This window comes from Dasypus novemcinctus, chromosome 26 (assembly GCF_030445035.2).
Source record: "Dasypus novemcinctus isolate mDasNov1 chromosome 26, mDasNov1.1.hap2, whole genome shotgun sequence".
NCBI lineage: Eukaryota > Metazoa > Chordata > Mammalia > Cingulata > Dasypodidae > Dasypus > Dasypus novemcinctus.
In genome coordinates, this window is record NC_080698.1 from 12,257,366 (window position 1) to 12,279,318 (window position 21,953).

At 39.8% G+C, this 21,953-nt stretch overlaps 1 protein-coding gene across 3 annotated transcripts in view; it reads right to left on the bottom strand.

The window, feature by feature from the left end:
- DCAF1 (DDB1 and CUL4 associated factor 1) overlaps positions 1-21,953 on the bottom strand; it is a 92,664-nt gene that overhangs the window by 17,906 nt on the left and 52,805 nt on the right. For all 3 annotated transcript variants that reach the window (XM_058288141.2, XM_004451771.4, XM_071212082.1), the window contains exons 6-17: positions 21,320-21,457; positions 19,470-19,982; positions 19,054-19,155; positions 12,076-12,234; positions 10,958-11,137; positions 10,245-10,454; positions 8,943-9,112; positions 6,107-6,231; positions 3,909-5,172; positions 3,158-3,356; positions 2,229-2,311; positions 1,119-1,203 (exon numbers count right to left, since the gene is read on the bottom strand). In XM_058288141.2, coding sequence (XP_058144124.2) covers positions 1,119-1,203; positions 2,229-2,311; positions 3,158-3,356; positions 3,909-5,172; positions 6,107-6,231; positions 8,943-9,112; positions 10,245-10,454; positions 10,958-11,137; positions 12,076-12,234; positions 19,054-19,155; positions 19,470-19,982; positions 21,320-21,457 — 3,228 coding nt within the window. The remainder of the gene's footprint in view (positions 1-1,118; positions 1,204-2,228; positions 2,312-3,157; positions 3,357-3,908; positions 5,173-6,106; positions 6,232-8,942; positions 9,113-10,244; positions 10,455-10,957; positions 11,138-12,075; positions 12,235-19,053; positions 19,156-19,469; positions 19,983-21,319; positions 21,458-21,953) is intronic.

A 21,953-nucleotide genomic window follows, 5' to 3' on the forward strand; every position in this document is an offset into this window, starting at 1 on the left:
TTTGGCTTCGAGGGCACCTTTTTCTCCTCCCTTACTGGCCACCCACCTTGATCTCCTTTCCAAGTTCCTCCTCAATTTGTAACTTCTAAATATGAACTTGTGCCAGGGCTCCATCCCCAATATCCCCACATCTCTAACGCCCTGGGATGATCTCATGCAGGCTCACAGTACTAATGACATGGACAACCATCAAATTTCTATCTCACATCCCCGATCTACATCTCTCTCCAAATTCCCAATGTGTACAGATGACTACTCGTTCCTTACCTAACTGTCTAATAAAATCTCAAACTCAATGTGTCCAAAACCTCAAGGCTCAGCCCCATTACCTTTCATCATGTTCCCATCCCCAGACCGAGCACCATTACCTCTCACATGTGGGCTGGCACCTTCCTAACTGCATAACCTGCTCTTGCTGCTTTCACAGAAGCCAGAATCATCCTAGGAACTTTACAACAGACATGTATCCCCTGCTTGCCCTCCATCGGTTTCATCTCAAAAGGAAAAGTCAAAGGTCCTGACCAAAGCCTGCAAGCAGATGCCTCACAATGTGGCCCCTGGTCCCCTCACTGACCTCAGCACTTACGATCTTCTCTCTGTCCCTCCCCCTGCTTCTCCCTCTGCACTGGAACACTCTTGCCCCATGATATCCACCTTCCTCCACAGCTCTGCTTAAATGTTACCAAAGTCACAAGGTTTATATAAAACAGAAGTCCCCCACACTACCATCACGCATTTCCTACCTCTTATTCCTTTTCTCCACAGTATTTACCACCTGGCATACCATATGTCTGCTTCTTTGTTTAGTCTTTGTCTCCCCCATGAGGCTCCATAAAAACACGGACTTCATTTCATCTAAAACTTAGGTGCTCAAAAATATGTTGTGCTAATGACATCTTTTTCAAATTGCCTGAGTAAGTTCATGTCTAACCCTTTTGCATTTTTCCCAAATAGCTTAAAACTACATTATTACACTTATAGACTCTAAATGGAATGAGTATCATTAAGTAATTTTTAGTTCCCATATGATTTAAGCCCTCACATTCACAGTCCAGAAGATTTTATTATGAAAAAATGGGTATAATCAGCTTGAAAGCAGTGGATTCTTAAGTACTTACGTGGGCAATGTCCCCCTTTGTGCCTATGACCCGATCCTGAGAGTGCTTACTGAACTCAACATAGTGATCTTCCGTGAAGGAATGCCTACAGACAAACAACATAAGAACTGAAGTGACAGACCTTCAGGACATAATCCTTCAAATAACTGAAAATAAAGGTAATCCTCAGCCTCTTGTCTTAACCATATGTACCCAAATATCAGCTCTCAAAGAGGAGGTAAAAATGTACACTTAAAATTAAAAAGAAAATTCCCTCTATTATTTGTCCAAAAGACCCCACAGAATTAAAAAAGGAATCACTTGGTTAGTGAAATGGCTAATAGAGTACAACTGTCTTTGAAATATGCCCCAGTAAAGAATGCAGCTGTTGTGCATTAACATGAGAAAATACACAGATCTGTTTTGGATTACTGGAGGGTCTGCTGCATAAAGGGAATGTATATACCTGGTGTAGCAGTTTGATATGGTTATGAATTCCAGAAAATAGATATTAGATTATGTTTGTAATCTCATCTGTACCTGGTCATGATTGAGTTATGATTAGGGTCCCCTAAGGGTGGGGACTCAAAGATAAAAGGCATGGCAAAGAAGAGAGTTGAGGGTTTTCTGATGTTGGAGTTTTGATGCTGGAGTCTGATGCTGAAGACTTAAGCTAGAGCCCTGGGAAGTCAGCATGTAGAGGAAAGAGAAGCCAGCCCCAGGAAGAAAGGAAACTTGAACCCAGAGAAAAGCAAGCCCCAGGAACATAGGAACCCACGAAGCCTGAACCCTCGCAGCTATCGGCAGCCATCTTGCTCCAAACAGACTTTGGTGAAGGAAGTAACTTACACTTTATGGCCTGGTATCTGTAAGCTCCTACCCCAAATAAATACCCTTTATAAAAACCAACCAATTTCTAGTATTTTGCATCAGTACCCCTTGGGCTGACTAATACACCTGGTTAGACCATCTAGGAATCAAGGAAGATAAAACCACGTCAAACTTGAGCTATGGGGGAGGAAGGAAGAAGTTAGCAGTAACTGACAGCATTTCTCTATTCTCAGGACCAGATGCAAAGGGGTATAAATAAGTAAATAAAACAGAAACTAGGTCACAAGAGTAGATACATACTTCATATCAAATACTGATTTCATTCCCCAAAGTGCAGACAGAGGCTGGCTCCAAGTAGCAGACGTCAGCAGCAAGGACCCGTCCTAAAAGAAGGAGGTCTAAGGTGGGTAACCATGTGTTTACATATATGCATACAGCACTATTTACCATTAACATTTTAAAATATACACGTAAAAAATATCGTTGGATTAAAGGAAAGATGGGAAAATTCCAGGAACCCAGACACTGGGATTTAAGAATACTGTACCTGCAACGTTCTGGAAAATAACTGAATTTACGAAAATATTAGATTCTCCTGTAACATGAAATACAATAGTTCAAGGAAGGGAAAAGAATTTGTAAAGATGGTTTCTCTTTTCTTAAACTTCAGCCATTCCTTCAGTTTCCTTCATCTGAAATAGTCATCTGGAGAGATTTCTAGATAAGAACTTGGTCTTTTCAAAGAAAGCCCAATAATGGGTGAGCCCCCTTTTCTCTAAAATCAGAAAAGTTATCTTTATCTAAACAGTCCTGACTTTTGGAATACCAGAGGTATTAATTCCATCCAGAGAACAGTAGTAATAAACTATCACCTATGGGAATCATATAATGCTTGTTTTCCTACAAATTCACATTATTTTAAGCTGTTTCCAAAACTGAAGCAAATACAGAAATAATAATATATTCAGGAGCTAGAACAGGACTTGGCCAACTTTTTCTTAAAGGGCCAGATAGTAAATATTTTAGGCTTTTTGGACCATATGATTTCTGTTGTGGCTACTCGACTCTGTCTTGTGCCTCAAAAGCAGCCACAGACAATGCATAGACATGAGTATGGCTGTGTCCTAATGAAACTCTATGTAAAAAAACAGGCAGCCAATACACAGACCCATAGTTCACCAACCTGTCTTAGAAGAATGACTCAGAGCAACCTAGGAAGACACACTCACTCTGGAAGGTTCAAGGTGTGTGATGGCCGAGTTGTGACAGTTATAGCTGGCCTCCTCCTGACCACTAAACACGTTATAGAGCTTTAGCTGCCCGGTGCAGGTGCCAAGCATCAGGAACCGCTCCCGTGCTGAGAATGCACAGCAGGTGAAGCCACTCTCATCCTCATTGGCTTCCCGAAACACTGAAATAGGACGGAACCTAAACAAACAAATGAAGGAAAAAAAAAAGAGAAGCAGACAAAGAATGTGCAAGGATTCAGAAAAAGCAAACTGCTGAAAGCATGAGAGAGAAAACAAGAGTACTTATGTTTTAAATGGGTTCTTCCAAAATATCACAGTGACCTTCAATGGTTCATTTCCATTTTAAATAAGAGAAAAGGACCTCCATTTACAAATTTAAACAACAAAGTTCCCAGGTATAAAACCTGTATTTCCACAACCTTTCATACAATTTGCAAAGAAGCAGAATCGGAGGCAGCTTGGATGAGGGACAGTGTATTCCATGGGTTCCAGAAAGCATACTAATTGTGATAAGCACACAATAGTATCATATCAATATTGTCGATATTCACACAAGGAACCCACGGCTGACAATTACATTTGTTCATGCGTTTCATCCCAAGTGACAACCAGTGTTTACTTCAGGCCAACAAACAGCATTCTGAGCTAACAAATCTCTGCTGCCACTGCCCAAACACTTTGGTTTAAAGAAAAGTATTAGTTCCCAGAGGATGAGGAGATCTCTCCTTACCTGCTAAAGATAAGGTGCCTATCAAAGCACCCGCCATCTACCCCTCCATACTTTGGAAATGATGCCCTGCGGTTTAGCCTGGAGGTAAAGTTTATAGGTGCTTGCCGCCTCTGTTTTGGCTCAGGACATTGGTGAGGAGTAAAGAGAGAGAAAGGTGGGCAGGTGGCAACTGGGTTCTTGCAGCGAGCGTGTTGCTCCCTAAGATATTCTGTGATGATACTGTCCAGCGTAGGTGGGGAAGGAAGATGTCTGTCCAATTGCTTTTTTATGGCTGGGCTTTGGCTATAGGCGCCATGGTCCGACTTCTGTCGCAACACTCTGATTTTTCTGCCATTGCAGGGTGACGGCCTCTCTCTGATAAAACTGATCCTACCAATCAAAGGGGAGTTGCCTGCATAAGATGGGCCAGGCAGAGCTAGTGAACCTTGTGGGGGTCGTGGCTGAGAGTGGGCAGCAGGGGCAGCAGGGACAGAGGTGGCCACAGCAGCATGGCTGCTCAGTCGGGGTGCAATGCCATTGGCAATGCGAGGGGTTCGGGGAAGAGAGACAGGAGAAGCAGCAGCAGTAACTGGGGTGAAGGCAGAGGAATGGGAGGCTGCAGTCATGGGCAGGTCAGCCTCTTTCGTCAGCACAGTTGCTGTCTCTCCGAGCCCTTTAGAAATGAGATGGTTTCTTATCAACAGAAGCAGCTCTTTTTCGGGAAAGGAAATCCTTGACTGGGCAACAACATCTGCTTTCTGAAGTCGTGCCAGGGACACATCAGTGCCTATGAGGAGTGGCTTCCCTGACACCCGTTCAATGAGCTCAGCAGCATACTTGCAGAATTTGACGTGGTCACTGCGCTTATCCTGCAGCACAGGTTCCTTCATCAGCTGCTGGATCTGGCAGCTGCTGAAAAGAGGCAGTTTGCTGATGATCTGCCGGACAGTGCTACTGCGAGACAGGCCCACCAGGGCTTTGCAGGCCAAGGCCCGGATCTGGTCTGCATCTGTGATGGGCATCTTGATGGACAGTAAGGACAGAAGCACCTTGATGCCATTGTTGGACTGCACCACATTCCACATCTTCGCCAGCGTGTGCTCACTGCTTTTGGGGGTCTGAGGCAGCTTTCGCCGAGGAGTTCCAGAGATAAATTTGCCAATGCTGGAGATACGGTTATCTGGGCCACAAACACAGTTGATAATAATCTGAAGTGCTGACTTCTGAATTTCAGCATCATGGATAAAGAATTCACCCTCCGCCACTCCCAAAATAATGCTGATACCTATTGGGGAAAAACAAACACAAAAATTTTTATATTATTTCTTATAAAACTTGTGGCCAACTTTACCAGTGTTCCAGAGTCAAATTTGGAGTTCTATTAATTTTGAACTACTTATAAGAAAACCACCTCACTTTTTAAAAAAGTACAAGGAAATTATTTCTATAAAATACAATCAGTTCTGCTACAATTTACCTTTATAACACAATTAATACATAAGCAGTTGTTAAATAAGGGAATGAGGTCGGTATTATATGAAGTCACCAAGGCTGCTGTATAATTTTTCCTAGTTAAGGGGAACAAAACAGTGGGAATAAATTTAAAATATTAGTAGGAAGGGAAAAAGCCCTCAGACTGTTACAGTATAGGATCTCTTTCTGCTATGTAAAGAAAATTAAAGGCAAGTACCTTAACCTTGGGCTTTCTCCCCAGAGTGGTGCAGCCCAGGTTCTATAGCCAGTCGCACTGTTTCCCAAGCCCACTTCAGCAGCAGACCTCACCAACCCTGCTCTAATTAACGTGATGCTGGTATGTGCCTTCTGTTCATGTGTATGGGAACCTCTATCCATTCTAGTCTGCTTGCCAATTATTTTTGTTAGTGCATGGCTTACAAAATTGTCTAAGTTTTTCACTATCTGCCCAATTTTCCTAAAAATCTTGTTTTTAGTACAAGACTGCAGAGTGTGAGGTTTCAGGAATGCACGTTACATTCCATTATAACAGAAATATCTGTACCACTCAAAAAACTTGAATTTACTAGCATGATTCCCTTCTATGAACCTTCATGACATCATTTATGGGCAGCAGCAAGGTACTCTCCTCTACCACCTTCTGTTCTAATAATGCGAAATTAGATCAAGAAAATAACCATGACCAGAAGAGCAAAGGTAAACAAATCCAGACCTGGCAGCAACAAAAATGGCATGAGATAACCTACCGACAGTGGAGACAGTGGAGCCAGCCTCATCCAGCACGTCCACTGATTCTGCCAACTGGAGTTGGATTTTCGGCACTACAGTGAGAATAGCCAGGACATCCAATGCAAAGCGCACAGTGTCATTCCTGGACAGGAAGAAGAACTAGTCAAAGGGAAACTAGAATACAGCCACAAGAAACAAAAATAGTTAAGAAAAAAAAAGGTACAGCTGATCAAACCACTACTTGTGTAGCTTGTTCCCTGGCCATGGCATCGAGAGAGGATTTGTAAATCACTATGAAATTCATTTGAAAACAACAAAGGAATGGGATTTTCACCTATCAAACTGCTAAGATTAAAAGCAAAGGATAATCACCAATGTTGATGAGGGTGTGCAGGACAAATGCTCTCAAATTTTTGGTAAGAGTAGAAATTAGGACACCTTTTTAAGAAAATAATCTGGAAATATGGATCAAGATTCTTAAAATGTTCACAACCTTTGGCCCAGGAATTTCACCTCTACAAATCTGTCCTAAAGAAACAATCAGAAATACAAACAGGTATTTATGTATTAAGCTGTCTACTGCCACATCATTTAAAATAGTGAAAGAATAACCTACACAGATGACAGGAACATGTGTTAACTCATGGTTAACTCATATGATGAACTACTCTGCAGCCATGGAAAACTGTTTTCAAAGAACTCTAAGGGATAAGGAAAAAGGCTCAAAATACAGTAATGAAATAAAAACATAAGATAAAAAACTTAAAACCTGACAATACCAGTACTGAGAAGAAATGAAAACTCCTATATGCTGCTGGTGGGAGAAGAAAATGGTATGATCATTTTACAAGCAATTTGGCAGTATCTAAAAAGCCCAGCTTCTAAGTCATATCCTCAGGAGAGACTCCAAAAGGAGATTCATGGAACCATTTATCAACCATTTTTTTTTAAATTTAAATTAAAAAAAAAAAACCCACAAAGGAAAAACACTACATTTCCATCAACTGGAGAATATATAAAGTCTAGTATAGAAAATCAGTAGTTTAAATGAATATCAACATGTATAAATCTCAAAAAAATAAGGGCTAAAAAAGCACATTGCAAAAGATGTATATAGGATAATAGTTATATAATTTTAAAAGCATACAGAACAACACTATGTCATCATTTATAGACACATACATATTATACATTTAGTATAAAAACATGAATGGAGGAACATGCTCCAAATTCAGAAGAGCAGTTACTCTGGGGAGGCGGAGATAAGAAAGGAACTAAGGAAGAAGCAAATACAGCAAGATGTCAACCCGGGTTACAAAATATTCTATTATTCTCTATACTTTCCTGTATATTGACATATTTCATAAAAAAGGCAAATTTGGTTAAATAGTATAATCTCAAGTATGTACTTTCACATATACTAGGAAAAAAAGATGGAGAAAAGTAACAAAAACTAAGTTTTCTCTTCTCTTTGCAAGTTTCAGGGTTTTCTGAAGGAAAAACAAGCATTGTGGACAATTGCTTTTGAAAATAAATTTTTGTAAAGTCAAGGACATATTCCAAACATATCTGCATTTTTTTTTTTAGTAATTCAATTTACCAGTCAAAATGTATAGCTTCCTTAAACCTAGTTATCTCTTGAATTTTCATCATCTTTTAAGCAAATTTCTGAGTAAATATAAGTCTACTTCATTTCAATATTCCACAACAGCAGTTCTCAAAGTGTGGTCAGGGGACAACTGGGAATCTGAGACCCCTACAGAAGGTCCTGTGAGGTCAAAATTATTTTCATAATAATGGTGAAATGTTACGTTCTTTTCTCATTCTCATTCCTCATGAGTGTACAGTGAAGTTTTCCAAAGGCTAAGCAACACATGATATCTCAACAGACTGGATGCAGAAGCAGATAATGAGATATTAAGTTAGATATTTTAAGTTTTGCTAAAATCATCTATTTTTTGTTTTGGAAAGTTTTCATAAAAATGCTAACATGCAACAGAGTTCATATTAGTATTTTTACATGAATTAATAAATATTTTTAAATTTTCTGTTTTAATTTATAAACTGGTAAATATTAATACATTTAACACAAAAAATAATTTCTAACACAATAAAAGGTTCCTGAGACCAAAACTTGAGATAACAGCTACTCCAAAGTAGTCTCTCTTCTATTTGCCTTGTTATCCCAGCAAACAAGCCATATTCATCCTAAATAAATTCTTTATGGCAGTAAGTAGATAGCGAGAGAAGGTCAAAAACAGCTATTTATAAACATTGTTGCCATGTTCTCTTCAAACATCGATTTTTCCGTAAGTTTTAATTCCTTTTTACCTTATCTTCAAAAAGAAGCCACCCAACCTCTTGATTACATCAGTTATCATTTTCTAAGCCTCATCCTGCTGTGCTTGCCTTTAAATAAATTATGACCATCTTAATAGTGTGTTAAATTCCAAGAGCAAATATACTCTTTTATATGAAAGTAAAATAAACATTATATATATATGTGTCAAATAGTAGACAGACATTTAATTTCAAAGTCCCCAAGAATGCTGGACTTCAGTCTCAAGAAATGACTTCCACTCCAGGGCTGCAGCTGTAACCTTATGTAACTTATGTAACCTTCCTGAAAGTACAGATATTGATCTCTGATAATTTGCAATTACCAAAACCAAAATATAAACAGGTACTCCTATAAACTAGAAATCATATCATTATGTTTAATCTAGTTTCTGAGATTCAAGCCCAACAATTCATTTCAATCAATGTTTGTTAAGCATTCACTATGTGCAAACCAACATCAACTTTGGCGAAAAGCAGGATCTAGCTTCATTTGAAATCTCTCTCTGGTCCCACCTTGCATAATAGGTCTTCCAATTGCAGGCAATAGAAATAAGCTGCAACAAAAGTTGCACACAAGAAAGTTTGAGGAAGACTTCGGCTGGTTCCCAATATAGCTGCGCTGGGCCGTACTCTATCAAAAACTCCATCATTTCCACAATCTGTTCATGAGTATACGAACATGCCTGTAAGGAGAGATAGATATTATTAATGAACTCTATCATCTACCATCACCCTCTCCAGCACAGTTCAGTGGCCAACAGCTTTTAACAATAAGGCTAAGTAATAACTGCTTTCAAATTTTGAAATTTGAGTCAATAGTTCAAGTATGAAATAAGAATATGTAATGTTTAATTTTTTATTTTATTTATAATGAGACTCATGTTTTGCCCAAAAAGTAACAAAATCTTCCATTTGTTGGTACAATTATTTCACAGCTTAAGAAGAAAAAGAAGCACCATGTAAAATAATTGATTTCTTTACAATTTATTATTTTTAAAACACACAGATGTATCCATGGTCTTGGGCCCAAAACACACTAGGTTCAAAAATGACAGAGAAGTACAGTGACCAACACACCCTTTCAAAAGAAATTTGAAATAGGAAAAGGCAGGATATCTAGTATTTTTCATAAAAGAAAAGTGCTTTTACACACACTTGAGTTAAATTTTTAGTCCTAGTATCCCAGAGAAGTAGCAACTAACAACTGTGAGCAAAGTAAGTCCTAGAAATTCTCCTGTAACATCTATTTTTCAATTATTCTATCTTCACAGAAGGCAAGGATAATCCAAAAGCATATATGTCACAGAAATTCCACTGATTTGAAAGTGAATGTTGGACCTGAGATGCCACAGAAAGTGTTAAAAGACTTTCCCCTTTACTTGGCCCAGCAGTTAGGGCGTCCGCCTACAACATGAGAGGTCCAGGGTTCATACCCCGGGCCTCCCTGACCTGTGTGGAACTGGCCCATGCGCAGTGCTGATGCGCGCAAGGAGTGCCGTGCCATGCAGGGGTGTCCCCGCGTAGGGGAGCCCCATGCGCAAGGAGTGCGCCCCGTAAGGAGAGCCGCCCAGCGCCAAAGAAAGTGCAAAGAAAGTGCATCGCCCACACGGGGAAATGATACAACAAGATAATGCAGCAAAAAGAAACACAGATTCTGGTGCCGTTGACAACAACAGAAGCAGACAAAGAAGACACAGCAAATAGACACAGAGAACAGACAACCGGGGTGGGGGGGAAGGAGAGAGAAATAAATAAATAAATAAAATCTTTTAAAAAAAAAAAAGAACTTTCCCCTTTAAGACACAGTCTTCTCACCTTATATGGGGGCTGAGGATGGACAAGAATACCACCTTCAGTCCTCTGGAGAGACTGCTTCACTTGTTCCAATTTAATGGCCAGGTGAGCCTCAAAGTACTTGCGCAATGCCATGCACGTATGTTTCCCAGTCTGGCGACTAGCAAATATTTCATCATCACTCAGAAGTGCACCTTGATCTTCCAAATTTAGAATCTCCAAAGTACTGATCTATTAAGAGGCAAAAAATGGGGCAAAGACAGGTGGGGGAACAACAAGCAAGAAGAGAAAAGTAAAAGGAGGGAAAAAGAAGAAAAAGATCTCAGTAAACTTTCATGCTCAACAATACCAGCAGACATCAAAGCATATCTACTTTACAAGGCATGAAAACAGTAGCCATATGAATGAAAAATATTAAACCCATATTGAAAAAGAATCAGTGTTGAAAAATATAAAAACACAAAACCAATGCTTTTAGAAAGATGATTATCATTAGCAATTAATTCCCTTTACAGGATTACAATATCCAAGGCAAGTCAATAGCAGCACACAGTCCTCTAACCACTTAAAAGGAAGAGAAACTTGTGAATGGCCAGGGGGACACTTCACAAAGAAAGACAGTGAAAACTCTGCCAGGCAGAAGCTTTCTTTCGTCAATGGTGTGCTGCTAAAGTGTAGCCAATACAGACAGGACCCCTATCCCTCTCGAAGAAAAGCCATTAAAAGAAACTCACCAAGTTCACCAAACGACGTAGACCATCATAGCGGTCAAAGAGTTCCAAGACAGCCCGGAAGGAGAAGCAAATTGAGAAAAACATGGTGGCGTGGCAGCATCCTGAGGCATGAGAACACTCCATTAACCACAGGGTATAGTTCACCACATCAGACAGAACATTGTGGGGATGCATGCAAACCTGCAAAAAAGAATAATAAAACAATTTTTAAAAATTGGGGGCAGGGGAACCTTTGAAAGTAAAGATTTTCTCACTGATCCATTCATATATTTTGTTGTCAGCTATGGAACAATGAATTCTAAAGTATTGCCTAGGTTTACTTGGTATTTTTTCTGTATCTTAGCTATAATAAATATCAATTTACTATTCTCAAATGACCTTCCCTTGCATTTTGTTGAACTCTGGAGAGAAAAAACTGATTATCTTATCGACAAATCAACAAGGGTGAACAACGGTCTAACTCCAGAAGCACTTTTCAGCTTCACTGTATCAAAAAAGCTACATCACACAGAACAACATTAAAAAAATCTTCCAGGCTTAGAGATGATGAGATTATCCCTAGGGGCTCCCAGGCATCCATTACTTTTCAAATGTGTAATGCACTTAACTCTTTTTTTAAAGCAATAACTATGAAAGAGTCTTAACTCAAATAGAGTATAAGGCCCAAACAGGGGAACCTCTGCAGTACTCATCGAATAGCTAGAAATATCTTACTAATCTACTCCAAGCTATATGCTAACATAAACAAAGCACTGTCTGTTGATTTTACAACTGATTGACTCAAAAATGCAAAACATAACTCCACTGAGGGACATCTGAAAAGTGCCTGAAGGACTAATTCTAATGCAACAGAAATGGCAACTAAATAAAGCTCCTACATCCCAACTCATCCTCCTTTTTCCACATAAAGTCAGAAAAACACAGGACCTTTTCAAAACAATTTTACATTTTTAGAATGCTTGGCAAAGGCCAGACATTCATGCTCCTTGCTTCTTTTGGCACAATTCATTCTTTTGGCATAATTCATTTTTCCTTACCCAAAAGTCGTTCTGTGAATTCGCTCTTCTCAAGAAACTTGTTACCCAACTCACCCACACACCTGAATGGACTGGACTTACTCTTTCCATGGCATCCTGGTTGTAGGACAGGTAATATAAACACATGGATACACCAGTTGCAGCCATAGAAGGACGAGGAATTTCCAGTAATTTCTGTACTCCCCCATGTGCAACAAATTCTGTGGCAAACTTGTTATGGAGCAGAAGAGATGCTAGATGCTAAACAAAGACAACACAAGTTAGCATGTAACAATCTAGATAATCACAAAATCTTTTCACAAAATACTAAATTAAGCAGCTAAATACAAAGAGTACTCTGAAGTAGACAACCTCCCTCACCCAAGAAGAAACACTAATATTGCTTAGGGAAAAAATAAAGGGGAAAAAAAAACTTCTAAGATTCTCTAACAGTCCTCTTTGCCCTTCCAACTCCAAAGGTTTTTATGAAGGCGAGAAACAAGAAATGAAAAATACCGCTATAAGTAATGATATAATCCTATGAACATTTTATTATTGCACAGCTTCCCTAAAGAGTTTTTTGTTGAACTTTTCCATTTTAACGCGATTAGCATAATCTGTTCAATGTTCTAGCTAAATTAGCTCAACTCAATCACTGTTTAGCCCTTCTGCAACCTAGAAAATCATTTATCTTCACTGAATTTGGGTCTGCCTACTATTTCTTCACTTGTTTTCCGATTTATATTTTGTTCACCCAGATCACCTATCACACAATATGTCTATCTTTAAGAGTTTAGAGTGTTGTTGGCTGACAGAGGGAATATTTAAAAGGCAGTATGACAAAAGACAACCAGCAAGATGGCAAGAGTAAGAAGCTCCTAGAGTTAGCTCTTGCTACAGGGCTGTTAGTAATCACCCAGAGCTACCTAAAGTGCCTGTTTGGGGGCTCCAGAAGACCAGGAGAGGATCCTGCAACATCCCTGAAAGAATAGGAGAAGGAGACTGCCCATCTGCAGAGATGATTCATAAGAGCACCATGGAGGCCGGTGCCCATCCTCCACAGGCAGCACAAGAGACCTCAGGAACTATTCCACTGCTAGAAATGGAGGCTTCACTTCCCGAAAATAGGGGAGGAAGAGATGGTTGGGAAACAATTTCAGCCGCTGATTAGTAAACTTGGCTGGCTAAAGTATAATCATTAGAACAGCTAAAGTTTGAACTTTTCCAAGTCAGAAAGGGGCTGGATGCCATCATTTTAACTCCATCCCAGGCACAAGTGAAAGCTGGACAGGCTGAAAATCAGTGACAGTAGGGACCAGCTTCCTTCCATCCAGACAGGACTGCAGGCAGCTCTAGCCTAAACCCCATCTCTGGTGGGGAGGAGCCAGGGGGACCCGCACCTGCCTCTCCAGGAAAATACAGGCCATGAGACAGAGGCTTGTGGTCATTCTATTCTGGCAGCACAAGCTGCCTTGGGAGCTGTTCTGTGGCTGGAGTTGGAGGCTCCGTTTCCCAAAAACAGGAGGAAGAGAAGGCTGGCCACCAACTTCAGCTACTGACTGGCGGGTTCAGTTGGCTGGAGTATAACCCTAGGAACAGCTGAGATTGGGCCTATCTGGGTTGGAGGGGGGGGCTGGTGGCCGCCATTATGACTCTACGTCTGGCATGAGGGAAAGCAGGGCTTACTGAAAATCACAGTGATGGTAGGGACCAGCTACTTTCACTGAGATTGGCCTGCAGCCCTAGCCTAGGCTTCAACCCCACCTCTAGTGGGGAGGAAGCTGGCAAGCCCTGCACCAGCCTCTTCAGGTAACTGCAGGTACATCCAGCTGGCACAGACTGAATACTTGGAAGTCTACCAAGGTAACTGCAGTCATTTCGGACCTGCATGGCATAGACTGCTCCCCACACCTGCAGCTCCAAACCCACCCCAGGCTGGGGAGGAAAGGGCATGAAGCTTCATCAGTTTCTCTGGGCAACTACAGTCTAGGCCTGCACGACTTGGATTATTACACAAGGCTGCAATTTTGTCCCTACTACTGGGGCAAAGGAGAAAGTAGGGAGAAGCTCCATCTGTCCCTTGGGCAATGCAGGCAGCTTGAACCTCCACAGCTTGCAGCAACAATACATCCTCGGATCCTACTCTACAACCAGCAAGGGAGAAAGGGCAAGAAAGCCCGAAACTGAACAGAGAAACTGCACCCAGAAGAAATACATCTAGCAAGCCAGATGTCAAGACAACAACAAAAAATTACAATCCACACCAAGAAACAGGAAGATATGGGCCAGTTAAAGGAACAAGATAAGCCTCCAGATGACATAAAGGAGTTGAGACAACTAATCATAGATGTTCAAACAAATCTCTTTAATAAATTCAATGAGATGGCTAAAGAAATAAGGATATTAAGAAGACATTGGACAAGCACAAAGAAGAATTTGAAAACATACATAGAAAAATAGCTCTTACAGGAATGAAAGGCATAATAAATGAAATTAAAAATACACTGGGTGGGAAACGGATGTGGCTCAACCATTTGGCCTCCTGTCTATCATATAAGAGGTCCAGGGTTCAGTGCCCAGGGCCTCCTGATGAGGGCAAGCTGGCCCATGCAGTGAGCTGGCACATGCAGAGTGCTGGCCCACAGGGGAGTGTGACTCCGTGCAGGAGTGCCGCTCTGCATAGGAAAGCCACCCTGTGCAGGAAAGCTGCCCTGCGCAGGAGTGCCAGCAGACGTGGAGAGTTGGTACAGCAAGATGATGCAACAAGAGACACAGAGGAGAGAAAATAAGAAGACATAGCATTACAGGGAGCTGAAGTGGAACAAGGGAGTAATCACCTCTCTCCTACTCTTGAAGGTCACAAGATCAGTTCCCGGAGCTACCTAATGAGAGCATACAAACAGACACAGAAGAACACATAGCAAATGGACACAGAGAGCAGACAATGGGGGCAACAGGGGTGGAGGGAGAAATAAATAAAAATAAATCTTAAAAAAAAAAAAAATACACCGGGTGATGTGAAGACAGTGGCTGTGGGAGTTGCTGAAGGCAGGGAAAGGAAAAAAGAGTTATGATATTGGGGCATTTTCAGGACTTGCCATTGTCCTGAAGAATATCGCAGGGATGGATACAGGATATTATATATCCTGTCATAACACACTGAATGGACTGGGAGAGAGTGTAACTACAGCATAAACTATAAATCCATGCTGTATAGCAGTGCTCCAAAATGTACTCACCAAATGCAATGAATGTACCACACTAATGAAAGAAGCTATTGATGTGGGAGGAGTACGGGGTATAGGCAGTGGGGTAAATGGAAACCTCTTAAATTTTTTACTGTAACATTTTGTGTGATTTATGTATCTTTAAAAAAGATTATTAAAAAAATTTTTTTAATTAAAAATAAAAAAATCTGGTGCTCCAGGAAAAAAAAAAAAACTGGGGAAGTGGATGTGGCTCAAGCTATTGGGCTTCCATCTAGGGCCCCAGGGCCTCCTGTTGAAGGCATGCCCATTCAGCAAGCCAGGTCAGCACAGCAAGCAACACAGCAAGATGAAGACGCAACAAAAGAAGAGACGCAGGGGAGAGTCAAGGCGAGACACAACAGAAACCAGGAACTGAGGTGGTGCAAGTGAGAGGGAACCTCTCTCCACATCAGAGGTCCCCAGGATCAAATCCCAGTGAAGCCTACAGGAGAAAATGAGAAGAGAAGACAAAAAGAGACACATAAGATGACACAGCAAATGGACACAGGGAAAAACGGTGGGGGGGGGGGACTCTCGATGCTCTGTGAGATGACCGTATGTGTGGAGTCTGTGCAAAAAATTAAAAAACAACAACAATGGAATCATATAATAGCAGATTTGAGGAGGGAGAAGAAAGGATTGGTAAGCTTGAAGAAATGGCATCCAAAAGTGAACATGCAAAAGAAGACATGAAAAAAGCAATGTAAAGAATTGAACATGTTCTTGGGGAACTAAATGACAGCAAGAGATGTGCAAACATACATGTCATGGGTGTCCCAGAAGAAGAGAAAGGAAAAGGGGCAGAAGGAATATCTGAAGAAATAATGGTAAAAAAAATTTCCCAACCCTGTTGAAGGACATGGATATCCACGTCCAAGAAGCACAACGTACTCCCATCCAAATAAATCCAAACAGACCAACTCTGAGATACACACTAATCAGAACGTCAAATGCCAAAGACAAAGAGAGAATTCTGAGAGTAGTAAGAGAAAAGGAACGCATCATATATAAAGGATACCCAGTAAGATTAAATGCTGATTTCTTACCAGAAACCATGGAGGCAAAAAGACAGTGGTATGATATACTCAAGATACTGCAAGAGAAAAACTTCCAGCCAAGAATCTTATAACCAGCAAGGCTGTCTTTCAAAAATGAGGGTGAGTTTAACTTATTCACAGATAAACAGAAGCTCAGAGAGTTTGTAACCAAGAGACGAACTTGCAGGAAATACTAAAGAGTGTGCTATAGTCTGAAAGGATAAGACAGGCGAGAGAGGTTTGGAAGAGATTCTAGAAATGAAGATTATATCATTAAAAGTAAGTGAAGTCTCAAAAGAGTGGTAGAAATAAAATATGACAGATAAAACCCAAAGGTTAAAATTCGGTGAAATCAGAGCTGATTTTACAGTAATAACATTGAATGTTAATGGAGTAAACTCCCCAATCAAAAGACTCAGACTGGCAGAATGAATAAGAAAATATGAGCCACCTATATGCTGTCTTCAAGACACTTACCTTAGACCCAAGAATACCAATAAATTGAAGGTGAAAAGCTGGAAAAAGGTATTCCATGCATTAAGTAACAAAAAAAAAAAAAAAAAAATCCACAACGACACAAACAAAAACCAGCAACAACAACAAAAAACTGGAGTATCTATGCTTATATTAAATAGATTTTAAAAGACACTGGTAATGCACGATCTGAGGAGGAAATCAGGGAAAAAATTCCATTTACAATGGCAAACAGGGAACCGAATATTTGGGAATAAACTAAACCAACGATGTAGGGCACTTGAATTCAGCAAACTACAACTCATTGTTAAAAGAAATAAAAAAAGATCTAACTAATTGGAAAAACATTCCATGCTCATGGATTGGAAGACTAACTATCACTAAGATGTCAATTCTACCCAAATTGACATAGAGTCAATGCAATCCCGATAAAAATTCCACCAGCATTTTTTAAATACATGGAAAACATGATTATCGAATTTATTGGAAAAGGTAAGGGGTCCTGAATAGCCAGAAACATCTTAAAAAGGAAAAGTAAAGTTGGAGGACTCTCATTTTCGGACTTTAAATCATATTACCTAGCCTTACAGTGGTAAAAATAGCATGACACTGACATAAAGACAGACAAACAGACCAATGGAACCAAACTGATGGTTCAGAAACACACCCACATATCTACGGTCAAGCGATATTTGACAAGCCTGTCAAATCCACCTATACTGGGCAGAATAGTCCATTCAACAAATGGTGCTGAATTTGTTATCCATAGCCAAAAGAAGGAAAGAGGACCCCTATCAAAACTTACACAAAAATTAACTCAAAATGAATCAAAAACCTAAATATAAAAGCAAGAACATATAGTTTCTAGAAGAAAATGTAAGAAAATATCTTCAAGACCTGAGGTGGTGAATTCTTAAAGGAGATAAAAGGAGGCTGAGATGGACTATTAATGTTTAATGTATGTAGAAGTTTTAATCACCTTTACTGTAAAACTGTGGAAATGTATACAGTGGATGGTAACACATTATAGTAACAGCTGGTTTATAAATTGGAATGTGACTGAAATGGTAATCTAGGGATGTAAATGCCAACTGAAAGAAAGCTAGAGCATAATCTAGGGATTGAATAACACAGTAAACCCAGAAGTGAATGAGAATTGTGGTAGATGGTACAGATGCAAGAGTGTCCTTTGTGAGCTAGAGTAGATATACGTCACCATTGCAGGGTAGTGGAAATGTGGAGAAGCATGGGAAAAATACACCTGGAGTGACCTATGCACTGTGGTTAACAGTAATGATGTAATATTTATGCACCTAAGCCAAAGATGTACTGTGTTGATAATGGCGGAGTATGTGCTATGGACCTGTAATAGTCTGATGATAATTATCTCATAATCTGTGGTGTGGTGTGGTGTGCTGATAGAAGGGTGTTGTATGGGAATCCTGAACATGTGCATGATTGTTTTGTAAGTTTACAACTTCTGTCATAAAAATGTATTTTAAAAATGATAATAGGTTGAGTTGGGAGAATATACACCAAATGTAAGATAAGGACTACAGTTAGTAGTAAGATTTTGATGATATTCTTTCTTCAGTTGTAATAAATGTCTCACAACAAAGCAAGGTGTTGGTCGTGGGTTGATGTATGGGACTCCTCTATGATGTTATGCATGGTTGCTGTGTAAGTTCACAACTCTTACTATACACTCATTGTTTACATATGTTCATATAAAAATGACGTAATAATAATAATAAGGGGGGTTGGGGAGAAATACAATGTAAGATACTTTGGTTGGTAGTAATATTTTGAGGATGCTCTTTAATCATTAGTTTAAAAATGTTTCACAACAATTCAAGGTATTGGTGGTAGGGTGAGGTATGATATCACTGTATGATATTACATATGTTTGTTTTGTAAGTTCATAACTATTACTATACACTTACTGTTTACATATTTTTACATATGTGTGATATACTTCAATAAATTTCTAAAAATGAAGAAAAAAGGCAGTATGACAGAAGAAGGCACTATATACATAGTCTTCCATTTCTACTCAACAATAATCGAGGTCACTTCTAGGTCTAGCTCCACTTTCTCCTTCAACATTTAGTCCCCTAGGACTGACTCCTTAACTTCTGTAGAAGCACCTGGTAAGTCTCATTTATTCTATCTAAATAAGCATTTTTCATTTGTTACTATAATAATTCATCTGGCAAAAGAAGTGCCCTGAACAATAAAACCCAGAGATGCTATATCCCAAAGCACACAGGTATATCACTGTAAATAAATATTCAATTACCCCACATTTTTAATAATTTTACCTTGAGTGCTTCAAACGTAAGCAAAACATCATTAGTCTGTTTCAGGTCAATATAAAACATCATCAACTCCCGTGATCCAAGTTGCATGAATATGGGAAGTAGCTGAAATGAACACCAAAAATAAGTATAAAATTTTGGCTTTATTTTCACACATTCCTTATTCCATTCTATAAGGACAGAAGATTAAAGAAACGAGGTACCCCTTCTCCACTTTCTTATGAAGATAAATATATGAAAGTATTTTGATCAAATAGGCCTTATCGAAAGTGACTTGTATAAGATGTAACCAGTTTGGGATAAAAACATTTCTGTATTAGAATAAGAATGTATCAAATGTATAAAATGCTACCATAAAAACTCCAAAAATAAACTCAATAGTCCCAGAGGGTGAATGGCATTCTTTCCAATAAGCTTACCTCCTGATATTCTCCTAGGGGGGTCAAATATTGGAGAATAAGTCGCTGCTCAATAGCAGGAGTCATTGGATAAAGGGTGTAATTGGTGCCAATTACCCACGGGGACATTTCTGACCAGCTGCTATTAGATAGCTCAACAAATATGCGCTCTGGATCAGAAGATGAGAAACCCAACTTCTGCTTGGCTTTCCTGAAGTTCTCTCTGTCACCCTGTTTTGTTAACTTGTTTTTCCTCAATCCTGCTTCCTCAGGTTTGGTTGCTGAGTTAACTCTGCTACTGGTCTTGTGGCCTGAATCAAGATGAAAGGAGATCTCCATGTCTCCAGAGGCTTCCTCTTGTTCGCCATCCACAACATCTACTGCCATGTCTCCATAGTCCATATCCACAGCTTCCTCATCCAGAGGCAAAAGGGGTTCAGAGGAGAGCTTCCGCGGGCTGGGACGCTTGTTTTCTTGTCGCAAAGCCATCTCCTGAAGCTGTAACTCCCTCAGTCTTCGAAGCACTATTGCCACCTGTCAACAGATAATGGAGTAAAAGGGTTGTCTTTTCTGCATCTTAATTTAAATGATTATTAATAGACTTCTTGTTTCCACTTACAGATAACTGGATACTCACACACTTAGCCCAAACAAAACGTGTTAAGAGTAAAGACTTCATAAATATTTTGACTTGATTCCTATAGCTTGATGAAATAAGGAATAGCTAACAGTTTCATTACCAAAAAAATTTTCCAGAGAATCCAAACCAGAAGATTTGCACATACAATGCATCATTCATAATTGATCTGTGTGGCCTCAAGCTGGACTAGATCATCACACGTGAGGAGACAGATACTATATACATTCACAATTTTTAAAAAGTGCCTTTGAAATCAAACATGAAGGTTTCTCAAACCTGTTATTTGTTATAAGTATATTTTGTTAGATATTTTCACCTACCTTGTGTATATTACATATTCTACCTTTCAAGTTCATCATTTATTCTTACTTATAAATACCAACTTTTTGGACCCAATCTTAAAAAGTGGTATTGTGCTTAGTTTTAAGGAGCGAGAGGGAGTATGACTTCAATTTGTTTTGAACAGCATTTAAGGAAAAAAAAGATAGAATGGTGAATGCATAAAAAGGTAAAATGCTCACAATCTAGTTAGGTGGTGGGTATACAGCTGTTCACCATAAAATTCTTGAAATTTTGTTATATGTTTGACAAATTTTATAACACAAATGGGGGGACGAAGGTACACAGGGAACAGTACTATTCTTTATCTGCCATAAGCTGTCATGGTCTTTGACAAGATGAAAAACAGACATTTTTTTAAAAAAAAAACAAAACTACTACGGAAAGTAATCCTGAAATGTTGATTATGCTCAAGTACAAGGTAATAAATAGAATATACCTAATTCAGGTTCCAGTGATAAGAAGGAACTTATGAATACTCGCCTATTCTATGTAAAAATTCATTCTAGGAGCTAGGAGAAGCAGCTGTGGCTGAATCAATGGGGCTCCCTACGACCATATGGAAGGCACTGGGTTTGTGTCCCGGGGCCTCTTTGTAAAGGCAGCCTCGCCAGCATGCTGGGGAAAGCAGCCGGCCTGCAAGCGCCACAGAGAGCCAACTCAGCAAGGTGACACAACAAAAAGGGAGACAAGCAATAACACAGAAGAACATGTAGCAAAATGGACACAGAGAGCAGACAGCAAGCAAGTCACAAGGGGTGGAGGGGAATAAATAAATAAAATAAAATACAGACACAGAAGAATACATAGCGAACGGACACAGAAAGCAGACAGCAAGCAAAAAGCCACAAGGGGGGGATAAAAAAAAAATTCATTCTAACACCACCCTTACCAGCTGTGAATTTTCATCCCTATAATTGGCAGCAATGTCTTGATTTTCCATAGCGCCTCCTAACAGTCCAGTAGAATATGTCCTCAGTGGCTGATCAGCCTCTCGAGCCCATTTGAAAAGATTCTCAACAATTCCTTCCTATAGTAAAGGAAATGAAATAGTATAATTCAGAAAGAGCACTTTTTCATAATTAAAGACATAAATGAAGGTTATAGTTTTGTGAAAAAAATATGTATATATTTTTAATTTACTTTATTTTTCTTTATTTATCCACCCTCTCCCACAGATGGTTCTCTCGTCCGTCTGCTCATTGTTTCCTCGCCTTCTCCAGGAGGCACGGGAGCTGAACCTGGGACCTCCCACATGCCACATGAGGAGACTGCCCAATGGCCTGAGCCACAACCACTCCCCAGGAGCTGCAGCATCTGCTGACTTGTGTGGTGTCTGCTCGTTGTGGGGGGCATGCAGCTTGTTTGCGGTGGGGATGGTGGTATCTAGCTCCTTGTGGCGGGGCAGTGTCTGCTGGTCTTCTTTTAGGAGGCACCAGGACCTAACCCAGGGACCTCCCATGTAGTAGGCAGGTACCCAATTGCTTTAGCCACATTCACTTGCCAAAAATATTTTTAATAAAATA